This window comes from Calliopsis andreniformis, chromosome 5, assembly GCF_051401765.1.
Source record: "Calliopsis andreniformis isolate RMS-2024a chromosome 5, iyCalAndr_principal, whole genome shotgun sequence".
NCBI lineage: Eukaryota > Metazoa > Arthropoda > Insecta > Hymenoptera > Andrenidae > Calliopsis > Calliopsis andreniformis.
This window is the reverse complement of record NC_135066.1, coordinates 1,361,434-1,379,579: the sequence shown is the minus strand read 5'-3', so window position 1 is coordinate 1,379,579 and position 18,146 is coordinate 1,361,434. Positions and strand designations below refer to the sequence as shown.

General features: G+C 43.7%; 1 protein-coding gene across 2 annotated transcripts in view; it reads right to left on the bottom strand.

The window, feature by feature from the left end:
* Positions 1-18,146, bottom strand: part of Kcc (solute carrier family 12 member kcc) — an 83,192-nt gene that overhangs the window by 60,255 nt on the left and 4,791 nt on the right. The window contains exon 2 of one of the 2 annotated variants that reach the window (XM_076377676.1): positions 9,012-9,074. The exons of the other annotated variant lie outside the window; for it this stretch is intronic. Within the exon in view, the coding sequence (XP_076233791.1) occupies positions 9,012-9,074 (63 nt within the window). The remainder of the gene's footprint in view (positions 1-9,011; positions 9,075-18,146) is intronic. 2 annotated transcript variants of the gene reach the window in all.

The window sequence follows — 18,146 nt, the reverse complement described above, 5'->3', positions numbered from 1 at the left end:
GACACAGACGCGAAATGATCGATCGCGAGGGACAGGTCACACCCCGTGAATTCTATCTTTTTAGACTAACGACACCTAAAGTGCAGCTATTCTCGCGGCCATCGGGCCGGAAATTGAGCCCCTTCGATATTACCTAACCCCTCGAAACGTGCTCATGATTTATAGCTCGAATGATTCGACAACCTAGACGAGTGCTTCCTTTACGGTCGTCTCGGCTGATAGCGCGAAACCAACCGTCGAAAGGAACAATTTCCACGAAATCGAACCACGAGGAATACTGTGGAACGCGCAAGAATCGAAGTGGTCGCACTGTCGATCGAAACTACGTTTATTTTTATTTCCGTGCCCAGCAGATGGTAAATCCTGTTATCGCTGAATCCTCTTACAAACCCAATTCCAAAATACAGTTTCAAAATCGGGCTACCACGCTCGGTTTCCTCCTTTATACCTGCACAGGCTGGGGATGCCGTGTTCGCGTTATCCCCCAACTTCAAACGTGTGTTTTTCAGGAATTCAACGCAAGAATCTTTGTGAACTGTTTTACTTGTGTCCTTTGAACTTTAAGCGCGTGGAACGACTACTGGTATTGAGCTTGACATTCCAGGAGGCTTGCAAGAATGACGGAAAGGTTGAGAGAAATTATATGAATATTGATTCAGAATTTTGTTCGCTGGAGAACATCGGAGCAGATTCATCGTCAAGCAATTTCGATTTCAGGGTCGCCAAATTAGGGATTTGTCCGAGTGTAAATCTTAAGAAACACTTGTAAAAACCAGAGAAACGAGTTTGCTAAAATCTTCGCCAATATTACGGCGAAAATCCATCTGAAGAACAGGCAGATGAATAAGGACGTCATTAACGTTGAACGCTTATATCACATCCACAATTAGCAATATTCAACGTGGAGCTATTTTCTGAACTGTACTACTGAAGTTAGCAACTAATGCTGCTTTGAATAAGTTGATATCTGAATAGAATTCTAGATACCATTACAAATGCAATCGTCGACCTGTTTAAGATAGTTACCTTGGTACCAAAATTGGTCTGTATGAAACAGACTTGAAGGAGAAGATGTCCACGCTTTACGAGAAGCGCGACAACTACAAATATCCAACATCAACGCGAGTAACTTCGAACAAGAGTGATGAATTATCGAAGCTGGGAAGAGTTCTTGAAAGCTTTTGACCTCTGGTAATCGGATATTAAACGCATGAGATTGATAAACTCCAATGAGTGAACAAAAAGGTACTTAGGATAATTGAGTGGAAAGGAGTTTACCAAATATACGTTACCTTCATAGAATTTTTCTATAATCCTTTATAGTAAGATATGCAGTAGAAACGGAATAGCAGGGGTAGAATAAAGGTAGAATAAAGACAGACTTAGAGCACAGTAGAAACGGATAGATAGGGGTAGACCAAGAACAATCTACTTAGAAGCAAAACACAAATGCCCTAGAGGGTTAGAACAAGCGTAGAACGCTCAACGCTCAAACATATGAATCTTCCCCAGTTTCTGCTTCGCTTATCTCACAATCAGAGTACCGCGGAAGACAACACGTTTGAGCCCCAAAGGCAACAAAGGATCTGGGAACGAAGACTGCGGCATAATTTCACTGAATTTCTGCAAACGACGTTAAACCGCGAGCTCGATGAAACGATCGATGCAAGGTCCCGGCACGCGCGTTTCAATGGAACCGGAAACTCGTTCTCAGCGAGGCACCAGGTGCGTCAGGGACAGCTATTATTCTCGTTATTATACGGTTTACGGAAGAGAAGCCGACTCCTGGTAAAACAATGGAGGCCGTATTTTTCGTGGCACGCGCGACCAAGAATTAAAGAACTAAATTTGGTCCAATTAAATTTACGACAACCGGCTCGGTTTAATGAAAGCACGCTGAACTTTTGTCGACGAGAGCTACTGTGGGAGCGTTCTCGTCGAGCTACACGACAGTTCACACTTCACGCATCCGAGAACACGTTACCAGGCTAGTATTAATATTCCATCGTTATCGCGTCGGTATTACAATCCAGAGTACAGTAATTCCCTTCGCCTTTATTATTCGCATCGTGATCCTGTAAATTAAAATAATTAATGTGTCTCGGTGCCTGAAGCTCGCCTCATTATAAAGGGAAGCCGTGCAAAGATCCAAAGCGGTCGTGAAAATTGCTCATTCGGTCGCGCGAGTAAACTGTTACGGATCTTCGATCGGGGAGCGTAATTGTTCTAATTAAATTCACGACAACAGCGCTTTCACTGCGAACTTTTAATGAAACGATGGTAAGGCTTTACGACTTTGAGAAAGACGCCGTTTCTGTTCGCTGGAACGATCGACCACCCCCTATCCTATTATTCCTTTTGAATAATTTCTTGTAATTCTCCTGAGTATTCCTAATGTATTTTTCACTATCGCAGGTAATTGAAAATACATAATCTAATTAATAAACCTTATCTGTGTAATCACTGATGACAATTTTCCATGATAAAGTGCTTTACAGACACTAATGTTTCACAGTAATAGAAGACGTTAAAAGCTTTCGACAGTATTTACCCGATAAATAGTATTTTAAGACCAGCTAATGGAAAGTTGACTCCCCAGCGTGCTGTTTCGAAATCGATTCACACTACTCGACACAAAATAAAACTTTCAACTGCAGATGATTCTACTCGAGACTCTACTCGCGAGTATGAGGATTCAAACCTGAAGTGCTGTCGATAAACGCTGTTTCACCTTTAACACTCGCGCATTGACTGATGTAGGTCAATAACTGAACGACAAATAAACTGCACGACTACTAGACATTTTTTGCAGCTTAATTACACTTTCGTCCTGATGAATATATTAGCTTTTCCTGCGAAGTAGGGTGTGGCAAAACTACCCTGACCGACAATGTCTCGCCGCGACGCTGGGCTAAGGCCCTGAACTGGATTGAGGTTCATTGTCTGTGACCTTACTTCGCCTCCTGTGCAGTCTTATTCATAAATGCAGGGATCTCGATTGTTAACTGGCGCCAGGCATGCGATTTGACGCCCCTACGTCCTTCTCCCTTGGAAACCCCCTCCTGTCGGGGGTTGCACGAACGTCACCACCACATGTACCTGCTACACGAACACTCTGCGCGAGCTATTCCTTCAAGAAGCACGGCTCGACCTTTCTGTCGCGATGTGAGACCGCAATTTGGATCAATTCAACGAGATTCCTGGTGGCATACTTCGGAACATGGTGAAAACAAGGAGAACACGAAGAGAAAACATTTGAATGTCGAGAATTTTGCGGGGACTGAGAGTATTTCATTCGAAATCTACAATATTGTCTCAAACAAATTATGGAAAAAAATTGGCCAATTTTGACTAACGATATCTTTACGAAAAATAATTATGAGATCATGATCTTTTTTTAACATGAAAGCCTGAAATCTTTAGTTTAAGATACTGTGTCCCAATTTTAAGTTCAATGCACCGCTAGCATAGTAACCCCTTAAACGCAAGGGTATGTTTATTGTGCTGAAAATTGCAAAGTTTGAAGACTTGCACGGGCTTGACAAAATTTTTTTCGGGGATACTGTTTCTAGCACCATAAATTTCGAACCTTCCCCTTTCATAGAAAAAAAAGATCAAGTCGCTACGATTTTTTTTGACAAAGTTACAGCACTTTAAAGTAACCCTTGCATTTTGGAAACCTACCACTTCCCAAAAATGCAAGGGTTACTTTAAAGTGCTGTAACTTTGTCAAAAAAAATCGTAGCGACTTGATCTTTTTTTTCTATGAAAGGGGAAGGTTCGAAATTTATGGTGCTAGAAACAGTATCCCCGAAAAAAATTTTTCCAAGCCCGTGCATTTCATCAAACTTTACAATTTTCAGTACTACAAACATGCCTTCGGGTTTAAGGGGTTACTGTGTTAGAGGTGCATTGAACTTAAAAGTGGGATATAGTACCTTGAAGTGCAGATTTTAGGGTTTAATTTAACAGAAAAATTATGATCCTACGTTAATTTTTTTCCAAGTTATCGTCAATTAAAGTTGGCCAATTTCTGACCAAAACTTTTGTATGCCATAATTTTGTTCAGCAGTGTAATATTTCTGTATTTTATTATCCACTGAAATTTGTTTCCCCAGTCCTCTTCGTATTCCCCAATTGCTTTTAATGATCAGTAATAACGCGACTTCTCTTTCAGCGATGCGAGGTCCCGCATTTCACCGAAGTACAACTCGATGTCCGCTTATCGGACCAATTATCGCGACGAAGGATCGCTCGATAACGAAACGTCGGCCGCGAAGGTCTAGGATAGAAATTGCGTGCCACGCTTCAGTTAACGGCCGAGGCCTGCATTCAGGAATATGAGCCCCACTGTGCTGGAATAAGGTCGCAGACAATGAACTTCGTCTCCACTATTTTGGGTCTCGCTCGAACTTTTGTTGGAACAAACCACACGACTGCTCGTCAATTTTGTTAGCCAAGTATTCGACTAGCTTCAATAAGGCAGATAAGGGGAATCGAGATTGGGGGTGGCGGCTGGTTCGCTCCTAGTACCTGCATACCCCTCCGAAGAGAGATTTATGGACGAACTGCTATAACTCGTGGCTTTTCTGCTTTTTAGCAGAGCTTCAACGAAATCGCGGGAGTGATGGACAGAAAGGAGCAATTAGTGAGCAGCTTGACGACGTTCCACCCTGAATGAAACAAATTGCTACAGAACTGTTGCGAACTATATCTCTTGGACACTCCACTTTGGAGATTTTAACCCGTGAACTTTCGCAATTTGCTTCACCCTTATGAAATTCTTGTCCCTTTTCGGGGAGGAATGAATTTCTAGGGAAAAAGATTTGTGCATTAAATTTCCCTCTGTTTATCAAATTTCAACGAGAGTGCTCTCTTGCTTTGTCCGAGGTGGTAATTCTACAGAAGTCTCAAAAAATAAAAAAGGAACAAAATTCTCATTTCGAGCGTAATTATCGGAGTAATCGATTCGGCCAGAGTTTATCTTTTGTAATTGGAAGAATTAGAATTACAGAAACTATCAAAGAGGATGGTTAGGTAGATAAGATAGATAAATAAGATTACAGCATCGAGATTGAGGATGGTTCTGTTCAAGGCTTTGCGTCTTCTCGCGAAGATCTCTACCAGATGAACCTGCTACATCTCCATTAAACTCTACTAACGAGTTTAATTTCACCGTACCTACGTCGGTGGCTTTTGATGAAAATTCGATAACGCGATGCGCGGCGATTATCGTGTAAATTGCGGGGGAGACAGGAAACCCTATGAGTCACCACTCTACAGGGCAATTTGTACAATCTACAAAGTCAACAGATCTTATTGAACTTAAGAAAAGAAAATATTATTATCATCATTACATTCAGCAGTACTATGTCCTTTAGAAGGCGGATTAATGAATTACAGAATTGCATCACGTTTTTAAGCAACTCCTTTGTGTTTGCTGTGCTGTCCAAACAGTTTCTCTGCTGCTTATACCTATATAAAATGAAGATTGTATTCGCTGAATTTCATTAGAGGTATGAAGAAACACGAAATGAATTGGAAAGCCTTGACAAAGAAGGAAAACAAACTTCTCTAAAGACTGTCGTCTGCTGCAACATTGCAAAGACTGCACCATGATTTTTTTAAATTTACTATTCTCAGTGTATCAAGACAATTGATTAAAATATAATTAAGTTGTTTTCAAGAGAGTTCATATTCGGAAACCTACTAGAGTCTATACAAAGAACATTGAAGAAAATTTTCAAGTAGAAAAGATCCACGTTAAGCGATACCTTATTACCATTTTCTGTCCTTTCTTCATGGTACTTTCGAACGAAACAACGGAGGGATAAAATATTTCCGTTTGTCGCGAAGACGAGTGGGAGGATATTAAATGTCGTCGAGTCGCGCATGTAAGTACAGAGGAGAGATTCAACTCTGGCGCATTATCGGAGAACGTCAACTGTAAGTAGAAGAGAAGCCGCGACAGAGAGGAAAATGCCCGAGACACGTAAGATTCTTATTTATTGCAGACTGATACGTCGCGACTTCGCTCGAGACAGAAGAGAGACCGAGTATGAGACTCGCATCTCGTATTTCCCTCGAGATTGAATCGCGATGCTCGAGATAAAAATAAAAGCACCGATGTGACGAGGAAACAGTTTCTAGTTGCGTTTGGGAAAACATTCTCTACCGAAAAGCCATCGGGTGGAGGATGTTTGGAAACTTTGCCGATGATTTTCATGCGCCGAGAGCACTTTATGCAATGACTGCACGGATGAGTGTTCTAGGAGACATCGTGACGATACGGTTGCTTCAAAGAAATTCTCTAATGACCTTTTACACTCAATCGACCCTCACTTCCTGGATGCATCCGTAAACACCGTATATGCATTTTCAACGCGATTACAGGCTCGATACATCGCACGCCCACGCAATCTGTCACGTGTAATGGTAAATGATCATCGAAACTGACCTTGACACTTGCCAGAAATCGATAAGGTGCTTGGATATCGTCTGATTTACCGTTGCTGTTTGCATCGGATCGCAAACAACGCGTGGAACGTCACAGAAGATCAAGATATTAGGATTTATTGATCGATTATCATCCTGTGCGTTGCTGCATATTTTAGGAACGAAGGTCGCCGGTGTATGTAAATTCTACAGAATCTCAGAATTAGTGCTGGTATGGGAACATATAAAAAATGGAAGGAAATCAGTAGGGATAGAGCGATGTTTCAAACTCCCAGTGGCCGTGTAAAATCATTCAAATTCTTCGAGCGCACGGGAAATCGATAGTCTGCCTCCACGAGGACGAGCGAAACCAAAGTAATCAATAGGATTCCACCGGTGCATTCCGCATTCCCAGCGAACTAAGTCGTTTATATCACATCTGCGAGCTACAGATTTGTGTCTTGGCAGTTTAATTCTGAAGCGGGGAGGGCTTCGGCCGAGAACCACCTATCCGAAATAAGCTCGTTATCGAATTAACCTAATCAAATTTCGAGCGGCACATTCGATAGTAAATGAAACAAGTGATCGATGATGCACATCAGTTATTTCGTGCAAGGGTGCAATTTAGATCGTGACCTGGCCATTTGCATTTCGGGATTAAACGAATCGTTTAAATAAATGAAAAGGAAGGTTTCCTAGTGGCTCGACTAATTAAGTCGGAGGATGATCTTCTACCGTTTACTACCCCCTCTTTCCTACTCCTTATATATCCTTATCTTCATTTCTTATTTTTTATCGCCTCTTTTTCCTATTCTTTTGTTTCATTTTACAGTTACGTCCTGACTTTAATCTCAATAAATCTTTTGTCCTTACATAACAATTTTCACCTAATGAGAATATGATTAAGTCCCAAAAGTAAAACGGTAGAAAGCGATATTGATCCCTTTGTCTCCATCGCATACATGCACCCCAGCATCAAATATTAATCGAACCGTTTATTGATTGACGACGCCAGATATCCGATATTAATAATAAACGACATCAACAAAGATAATCAGCGTGCGAAATTATTTAACGATTATGGAATCAGTTGGAAAGCGATGATTATCGTTGGCACGGTGCATCATTATCCGGAAACTAATCTCAACGCGTTGCTATCCCTCCAAATCGATAATTCATCTGGGTTTCTATTTTAATACCACTGTCCCCTGTAATTAGACAATTAGTATTTATGCAATCACATGAATTATCCTTTACACCAACCACAAATAATTGCGTTCCGATTTAAATCTATTCATCGATCAATTTCACCTCCTAAACAGTGTGACTACTCCTTTCGAACCGCCAACGAACATTTATTAAACTCAGCATAAAAAATTTGAAGAATTTTTTTAAAGACAAACTTGCAAAAATATTTGCTAGACCCTTTACCTAAATAATCATTCAGACCCAAACATATTCGAGGGAATTCCGAACGCCACGCCAGTCCCTCGATTAATCGTATCACTAACGACTAAAAGATCGATAGAGCCCCTCGGAACGGAGTCATCGCTCGAGTCAGACGTTACAAAAGAACCGCATTTCCGATTCAGCCAGGCGCAGCTCGTTATCGGTGATTCGAAGAGGAGAAGGGCCGCGATTTAGGCACTCGACGCGCCACCCCGGATGCGAAATGCTCGTATCGGGTGCGTATAATCTGCGGCCGCCGGGAACTGGGTCGAGGAGACATGCACCCTCTAACCACCCCTTCTGGCCACCCAGTCGATGAACCCAGCCAGCGCCCCATATAACCCGCGAATTTATCGCTCGCGGCTGAGCAACAATCGTCGATTCGGGTCAGAAGCAGCTCCTGCAACCCGGAAGTTGAATGCTGCACCCCACGGATCCTTTCGTTCTTAACCCCCTTTACGACCCCTTCTCTGCTGCACCAAAAACTGCTCCGCTAACAACGATCGCCGGGAGGAACGCTGTCTCTGCCTACTGCTAATCGTTTTTGTCCCTGGATTCTTACTGCGCGAAGAAAAGCGAGGAATCTTTGTCACGTGGAATGATAGCGAGAAAGATTCACCTAATAACTACGGTCACGGTGCCGAATGGCGTGGTAACGAATCCCCCGTGCAACCGAGGAAGTTTCTTCTTAACTGGTTCCACAATAAGGTTCGAAAGAAAAGAGAGAAAAGGAGAAAGTTCGCGAGGTCTCCACGATGGAGTTGTTCGACCAGCGAGTAGAATAGAAAAGTCGTGTGGAAATCCTCGAGCCAGGCATAGATCAGACGTCCGTGTATTTTTCTCCCCAGTTTGGCTTTTGAGGGAGAAATGGGAGTTCGAGGAGGCTGAGAGACGCTTGAAAGGAATAAAAGGGCGAATAGCGTGGCAACGCCTCTAGACCGACCAAATGAAACGTCTTGGTTACCTAGCTTTCCTTCAGTCCTATTGGCGAATAAAGCTGATCGATCCTTCGATGACCGTACAGAATGTTTTCCCCTTTTGTTCGTACAATTTTCCGAATATTTCTCCACTAGAATCTTACGCTACTCGACTAACGTTTAACAATAATTAAAATTCAATGCACTCACATTCGCTCATGGACCTCGGAACCAGATGCTGGTGCTCCAGTTGAGTTCCGTTCACAGGTGAATCTGGAAAAGAAAAATAGAGGAAATTAGAGTGATTTCGATATTTGCATGTAACTCTATAAGCTATATCAAATGTAAATACATCTATGAAAGGTACGATCAAGTCTGTAGAGTGGCTTGTGTCTCTAGAGAAGGCGAATCCCTCAGATCTTCGAGGCGTGATATCATTCGAAAGCTTCTGAACGGCGTATGCTTGCTCTCAGGGCACGAATCTCTATACAAACTTAACATTGTTTGCTGTCCAAGAGGCTGATGATCGAAAGCGCGTATCGTTGACTTTGATCGGACGGAGGTATCGTCGAGGGCCTTGGGAAAGCCGGTGAACCGTATATAGAGCACGAAAAAAGGGCCAGTGACAAGAGGCGTGGATGTAGGTGAGACAGAGGAAGGCCTTCACGAAAGAGAAGAGGTGCTGACGCCGTCGTGTAGCTTAAGCTCTACCCGAGCACCGATTGGTCGATGAAACCCTGTCGACGGAGGACGCGCACCCCCGACCCACCCTTAAACGACCCTCCTGAAAATATGTTATGCAACGTTTAACGTGTTCATCCACTCGTACTGACGATACGTCCCGAGCCCGCACCTATACACACATGTATCTACAGGACGAAGATTCTTCGACGATTTTCACTTGGCTACACGCTTCGACTCCTCAATATTGCAACCTACCCCTAAAATCATTGGAAATCGAGTCTGGCCACTTCCGTTTACGGAATACCAATCTAACCCTAGAGTGGCATCGATTTGAAGCGAGATTCTTTAAACGTGGCTCATCGATTCTCATTTCAACGAATTCTCGACTCTGATTCCACCGAATTGATTTTTCGTTGTAACGTGGAGAAGCCTGTTCGTACGTGAGGATCCCTCCAAGATTTTTCCCAGATTTCACCAAATCGCTCGTGAATAACTGTAAGGAAAATTGAGGCCAGTGACAAGCAAGTCAGAAGGATTCACCTTCAAGTACTGAGTAAATAGTGGATGACAGGGAGGATACTGATGTTCCAGTGCTGGAATCGAGGCTGACCCGGGACTGGGTTAAGCAGAGCAACTGACAGGTCCAGGGAAGATACCCGATTCTTTGATACGACATTCAAGAATCCTCGAAGTCAATGACTAATTTTTAATTGGAAAACTCAGCTTGAAAATAAAATACTGACACTGCAATTAGCGCTTGGCGTTTGATCGTTTAATTTTCGCGAGATACGCCATCCATTAAATAAAGTTTTATTGCCTATACCATGAACAGGGGCTCATTTTCCAAGTTAACGCGCAATTTCAGACACGCCAAGGTAAACCAATCTACGGGTTTCCGGCGTGGCGAATTTAATACTCCAGGGAAAACGTGGTTGCGATAGTCCAAGAAATGTTTCCAGTCCCATTACGTTCGCCCATAGGAAGCTCGTATCGCTGCAGTTTAATGTATGCACGAAGGGTGTTGCGAATAATTTTTGACGCGCGCGATGAAAAACACCCAGATAAAATAAGAGATGCCTGTTATCAATTTTTCAGCCTCAATGAACAAGTGTTTCCTCTGAAACGCTGAGAGATATTGCTCCATTCCGTAGACCAGCAGAAATTTATATTTTTCTTTTTCGATTTTAGCATTTAAATCAGAACTAAATTGAGTTAAAGATAATCTGAACAGCTGGATTTACTTTGGAAAAATATAAAACGCATTAAGGAATTCTATTTGAGTTTACTTAGTTCCCGGGGTCAAGAAACTTTGTGGGGAATATTATCGAAAAGAACCATGCACATATTAAACTAATACATCCATGGTATACTTAACGCGATTTTCTCGAGGGCTATTTTACCACAGACCCAGCTAGAAATCCAGACCAGTGACGCTTGCAAGAGGAATCTGCAAAATGTACTATTAGAAACAGTCATGGCTCAGTTAGTGAATATCGAGTAGGGAAACGTTATCTTGAACAAAAGCACTCTGCAATATTAGAAGCTTCCTCCGCCGTGTAACCGTAAATATAATATAATGGAAGTCGGCTGCTGCGATAAGAGCAATATCGTTAATGCCCCGCAATACTTTCAGTGGAATCGATCGTTGTATAAATTCTATTTAGAAGTAGCGATATCGGAGATTGTTGAATCCCCGTAGACACGATAGTGGGTAATATAAAGAGAGTCGGGAAAGACGTGAAAACTAATTTCTTTCAAGACAACCCTGTTTCACAGAGCGCTACGTGCCACGTGAGGTAAAAATAAAAAAGAAAATAGGAGAAAGGTGTCAACAGTGTCAGTACTTGATCTCCAAGATTACAGGGCGACTCATTTACGGCATCACGGGGGCGGACAGGCAAAGAGGAATGGGCAGAGAATGGACAAAAGTTCCATCAACATGTGTGAAAGCAATCACGACGATATGCAGCCGCCATGTAGACGGTCATACACTATGGAGGCCTTGTCCCAACCATAGCCCTTTGATTTTCGAAATTAGAGGACTTGTTTGTCGATAGTCGCGCAACGTTTGTTGTCGCTCATCAGCAACGGGAGGATGACGCGATTCACGTGAGGAGAACACATAGATCGACTCGTATGAACTTTCCTTTTCCTCTTTGACACCTTTAGAGAATGATACGATATTGCATATGACGAGAACGAGTCTAAATCTTATGAATACATTGCAAGAAACGGTTTATTCGGTATGCTAGCCAGAGTTTCCTTCGGACGTTTCGTAACCAAGACCGCACAAAAACGAAGAAAAATTAGCCCAAGTTTTTTTTGACACAGATTGAGCTGTGGAAACTGTGACAAATGTGTTTCTAACACGGAAAAAAGTCAGCAAAACGTGGTCTTTTGTCGGTGATATCAAACTCGTGTTGACCTGGTCCGCTTGTTCGCTTTCCAGCGCGGTGAAGAATAGGTACATAACTTGCGAAATCAGGGTGACACGAAGCAGCTGCGATGGCAATCAAATTGGGCCGGGGCTTCGTGAAGTTTCAGGTGTCACGGGGGAGACAAGATATCTCTCGGGGATAAAGGGGAAGCGATTCAGGATGTACACGGTGGCTGTACGAAACTTGCCCGTGTTCTGATGAATATTGAAACCGCAAGCGTAAACGTGTTCGCTCTTGTGACCGCGCGCGGATATTTAAAACACAGAATATGGGTCGCTGTATCTTCCTTTTATTTTTCGTGCCTCCCTTGTGCCTAGACGTGCACTCACCAAGATGAATTTCTCTACTTCCTTCGTTCGTCGAAACTTTTATTTATTTTTTGAAAATTGATTCATTATTACCACGTTGTCCGCAACGACAGTGTGTAATCAGGTCGCCGGTGCATCAGAAATGACCGAATAACTTTCAGAACGAATAAAACGATGTTTACGAGAAAGTCGTAATTTGCTCGACGTATTTCGCGCGTAATATCACCAAAGAAAATGAGAGACGAGTCCGTGGCAGACTGTTTCGGGTCTGACGTACAGGAAGCGCAGCTGGAAGCCATCCCTCGGGGGACAAAGTCGAAATTGCTTTCGGATACAGAGGCGATATTATAGGTACACGAAACTTCGAGATACTCCCGCAGGACTCTGAAGTTTGCCTTACGTATAATGTAGGAATATCTCGATAAAGTGAGGACCATATAAGAAAATCTTCGCGAAGATCAAAAGCTTTCAGTGAAATTTCAATTTCTATAATCCCACGGATTTCCGTCATCTTACTCGGACCGAGTCCATATTCCACAAAACACAGGCAAAATCATGAAGCGCGGCGACGTTCAAGCTCCAATCTTCTACATACTTCCTGAGGAGAGAGGAGAGATGAGAGAGGAGAGTATAGGAGAGAAGAAGAGTGAGGAGACAGGAGGTAGAGAAGAGGGTAGGAGAGAGGCGCGGGGAGGGGTGAGAAGAGAGGAGGGGCAAGGACATAGGAGGGGTGAGGAGAGAGGAGGGATGAAGAGAGAGGAGGGATGAGGAGAGAGGAGGGGTGAGGAGAGAGGAGGGGTGAGGAGGGAGGAAGGGTGAGGAGAGAGGAGGGGTGAGGAGAGAGGAAGGGTGAGGAGAGAGGAAGGATGAGGGGGGGAAGGGGTGAGGAGAGTGGAAGGGTGAGGAGTGAGGAGAGGGGAGGGGTGAGGAGAGGGGAGAGAGGAGGGGTGAGGTGAGAGGAGGGGAGAGGACAGAGGAGGAGTGAGGAGAGAGGAGGGGTGAGGAGAGGGGAGAGAGGAGGGTTGAGGTGAGAGGAGGGACCAGGAGAGAGGAGGGGCGAGGAGAGAGGAGGGGCGAGGAGAGAGGAATGATGAGGGGAGAGGAGGGATGAGGAGAGTGGAAGGATGAGGAGAGAGGAATGATGAGGGGAGAGGAGGGATGAGGAGAGTGGAAGGATGAGGAGAGAGGAGAGAGGAGGGGTGAGGAGTGAGGAGAGAGGAGAGGTAAGGAGAGAGGAGAGGTAAGGAGAGAGGAGGGATGAGGAGAAAGGATGGGTGAGGGATGAGGAGGGGTGAGGGATGAGGAGCGGTGAGGGATGAGGAGGGGTGAGGAGGGGTGAGGAGAGGTAAGGAGAGAGGAGGGGAGATGAGAGAGGAGGAGAGAGGAGAGAGGAGGGAGGAGAGAGGAGGGGCAAGGAGAGAGGAGGGGTTGAGGTGAGAGGAGGGGCGAGGAGATAGGAGAGAGGAGGGGTGGGGAGAGTGGAAAGGTGAGGAAATAGGAGAAAGGAGAGAGGAGGGGTGTAGAAACAGGAGGAAGGAGGAAGGAGGTAGGAGAGATGAGAGAGGACTCTGGAGATCCGGAGAGATCCTTCCCCGACTATGTTAGGGAAGGATCTAAGGAAATGACGGTCCCAAGCTGGTATTTATAGTGACCGAGAAGTCATACAAATTCTTGTGATTGGTTGATTAAACTCGCGAAATCAATTATCGCGGAACACTTAGCGAGCGGTAGATACAATTGATAAATTAGCACTTTTTGTGACAATTCTAATTACACGTATTATTAACAACAATTTCGATTAGTATTTATTGCAAATTGTTCATAATTATTAATCAAGATTAGAAGATATGGAGTTCTCTGAATTTTAATTACAATTTTTCAAACTTTTAGAAGTGCTATTGACGAAAATTCAGAATTATTGCGACTTTACTAATGGAAATTTTATGCAATTAGAATCTGTAACAGCATCGACGATGAATATCTAAAGGCGTCAGAGAGGAACGCAAAAATCCAGACGGTTGAATCACCCTGACCATTGTAGAAGCCGCCTCAAACCGCTTTAAGTGATACGCCGCGCCGCGCGTGTGTGAAAACAATAACGGCGTAATTGGCCCAATAATAAAATAATTGTTAGCGCTTGGGTGTTGCGTACGCATCGTTCTCCTCTTGGTATTTAAACACATCCGCGGATTGTCCTGTTCTGCGTCTTACGCAAGCTGCTTTTATAAATAAATCTGAACGAAACGCTCACTACCAATTCCTGAAGACCATCGATCATTCATGAGCATGATCGTTAAATATGACGAATTAAAAATTGCTGAACAACTGTAGTTTATAGAAGTTTGATGGTGTGGTCTAATCGAAGCTATAAATTTACGAGATTAAAAACCTTTTAAGATATTTCAATCTTCACTTTTCTGCCGATGTAAACTGTCCACAGTCAATTACTTACACTGTTCATGACAACTATTTGTGTCCTCGCGTGTTTCCCACGTTCGTTTATTCTCTGGAAATAAATCGATCGTCTAGCGAAGCTTCAAAGCGTGCCGCCTTCTACGGTTACGCGGGTGGTCAAGAGCAGAACGATTAATTGAAAAGTCACGGGTCAATGGACACTGCGTTTCCAGAGTTTGCGACCTTCCTTGCTTGCACGATCACTCATCAAGCTTTCCATCTTCCTCGAGATCTCCTGAACCAAAAACAAGAGGCAAACAGACGGCAAATCTTCACAGATTTTATGCGATCTTTTTTGTAACAAATGAAGGGGTATTCTACTAGAACATTAAATGCATACTAATTACTTATACAGAGCAATAGATTTGTATAAATAAGAAAGAGAGATGGAGCCACAAGGTGGTCCAAGCTGGTAATGGGGAGGATCTTAAATGCTTCTACTTCCTCTACAAACTATATCCACTTTTTTAAAAAAACCATACAAACTCTTCCTGTTTGGTCAATTTACAAGCTGTTACTAACCAACTTGTGGAAAATTTTGGCCCAAACTTGAACGTCAGTTTACAATATCAAGAGACAAGGGAATAGTTTGACCTAGTTTTAACCTAGCAAAGTCTGAAGGCATTCCAAAAAACGATGAGACCCTTATCATTTCGAAGAACAGTCGTAAAAGAGGCACAGCTCGCGGCTCGACGTTCTTCGAGGCGAATAGCTGTGGGAAAGATCGTTCCACCGAGGACCCCGCGTGTCAATTGACATTTATTCCCGTGGATACGTCACGAATTCTTGAGGAGAAGCAGCCCAGGCGGACGGTCGTGTATTAATATCTGAATTACGCCAACTGTGCCACAGCCACTGCTTTCCTTCCATTCCGGGTCGTCCTCCATCCCCGGATGATAAACTTAAAAATATATTCGACCAATGATACCGATACGAGTGTCGTGGCAGCTGTTGCCAGAGTTAGGTGAAACTTTGGTCGCCTTGGCGAGAGCGATACATTGCACTTGAGAAACACAAGGAGCGTTCAACGATCAATCGATGACTCAGAAACAAGAGGAGTTCTGGATAATCTCATTCAATGCGTTAAAATTCTATCCGAAAGTTTGTTAAAGCGGTGTGGACTGCTTTTTAAGCAAATGGACCCTTGAGAGAACCGAAAAACAAGGGCAAAGCTAAAATAGGGCGCACAGAGACGAAGGAGAAAGCGAAACGTGATGAGGGGGCGGTAGAACGGGGTAAAGGGCCAAAGAGGGTGAAACGAGTGGAAAAGAGACCAATGGACGGGGGATGAGAGTCGAAGAGAGAAAAAGAGATTGGTGTCAAGTGGCCCGCTACCACAGATATTGAGTATCAAGGTTACCGATTTATATGGCGATCGATGAGACACTCGCAATCAAGAATGAGCAATTCATGTAAAAGTATTAATTCCAAATAATTGCCAAAGAAATCAAGAGGCAAACAAATTCTCGAAAGAAGAAACTAAAATTCGGAGTTTACAGCCTCTGTCGAATCTTTCAATGTAATCTGGCACAAGCATTCCAAGTTTCTCGAAGCGAAACCCAATGGAACATTCGCGTATTTCGCGAGGGACAAAGAGATAGCGGGAGCTTCCTCGAAGTTTCGTTGGAATACCATTTTCCCGCGACTTGAAGCAAACGACCCACATACCCCTGTTCGGAAGAAGAACGTGTGCGATCGTGGAACGTTGAAGCCTTAACGCTTTTCAAAATTCCTCGAGAAAAGGCCTCTGCGCGAAGCAGAAACATGGACAAAGGGAACGGCTGTAGCGAGACTCACTGACTTCTCGAGTTTCCCGAAATAATCTCAGCACGACTAAATAAACTAACGCCGGATATGTCGTATTTGCAAGAAAAGCATACCGCCAGCCTCCCCTGTTACGATTTCCAGGCTTCTGCGCAGGCTTTTGCAAACTTCCACGCAAACTTGCTCCATAAATAGATATTCAGTCGAGCAACTAAACATTTCTACGTCTACACGGAAATTTCGACCACCGATTATAGGTCAAAGGTTGAGGAAATTTGTTTTTTGATGCAGTAAACTCGTTGAGGGTTAAGCTATAACTTCCATGTAGAGAAAAACAACTAATTGTGGTCCTGCAAAAAGCTGAAGTCCTCGTCTATCAATATTCCTGTCTCTTCACTTATCCTAGTGTCTTAGACGCGTTAATTTTATCGTTCGAGTAATTTTACGTCCACGATATATTCGTAGACCATCTATACCACGGATGGACAAGGAGCTCGTGATCTCCTCCTGGATTTCTTAAAATAATCTTTTCGCGGCCGAATAGAACTTGTCGCGTCCGCAAAGGGGAGGCAAGGGAGCAGGCCTGGTTTCTGCACAGTGGACGAACGCGTTAGCATAATTTTCTGTTGATAAACAGAGAGATGCCCTGTGCCGAGGTCTGGCAGCGTGCCATGACGGTGAAACACGCCTGTGAGTATATGTCCATAATACGGGCACAGTAGACACGCGCTACGTCACACGCCTCTGGAAAGACCGCGTATGCATAATGCGCCGACGTCGCGTCGCCCGAATACGCAATGCCATCTGCGAACCGAAAGCGAAAGGTCCGCTAAAACGTGCCTCATTTATGTTGCCGAACAGGGGAGAGCTTTCTTGTTAGTCCACCTCCACTTCCTGCTTTTTTCCTTCTTCTTCCCGCGAGGAACGTTGTTAATCGCGTACGAGACCATCGCCTTAGGCAACTGTCTGTGCTACACTTTAAGAAAGGCGCGAGACACCTCGCGAGACCTTTTGTCAAACAGTCCGTGAAATTCTGCACGGAAGCCTCGGAGCTGGAATCTTTATTTTCGCCTCCGCTTTCGTAGCGGAGCTTTTTGCAAGTGATGGGGGAATATATGGTCTCGTGGAGCGACACGACTCGAGAACTCCGAATTGACCTAGACTAATACTATTGGACCATCTTTTCTGAATTTCAAAAAACCGATCATAAGCTTCGTCGTGTTGGAACTGTGTGAATTGCAATTTTTGTGGAAAATAGTCTTGGTCTTGGGGAAATAAATTGAATTTCTGCTACTGCGTGGGTAAAATGAGGATCAACATTTACTATCCCTGATGTTTAACGTAGAAAGGAAAGCAATTATGAGAATATTCGATTCCATTTCCTGATCTCTGATGAGTTTCTGCAACTGGCAACCCGAAATTTGACGATTAATCAAACTCCTGCATCGATTTCTGATCAACATATTGAACTATGAAACGAACGAGAGAGTAAAAGCAACCAATCGCTTCGTTTCTCCATTAGACTTGGAATTGGTCGCGGGGGAATGTAAAGTAGGTAGCATTGAATGTGTTACGACCATCCATGAACACTGGACAGATTAAACGAACTCTAGGGGACTCGAAAGTATCCAGGAACTGTTCAAGATATGTTCTAATCTCAGTCCACTAGCAGGCGAGCGAAGTTCGAATTAATTGTC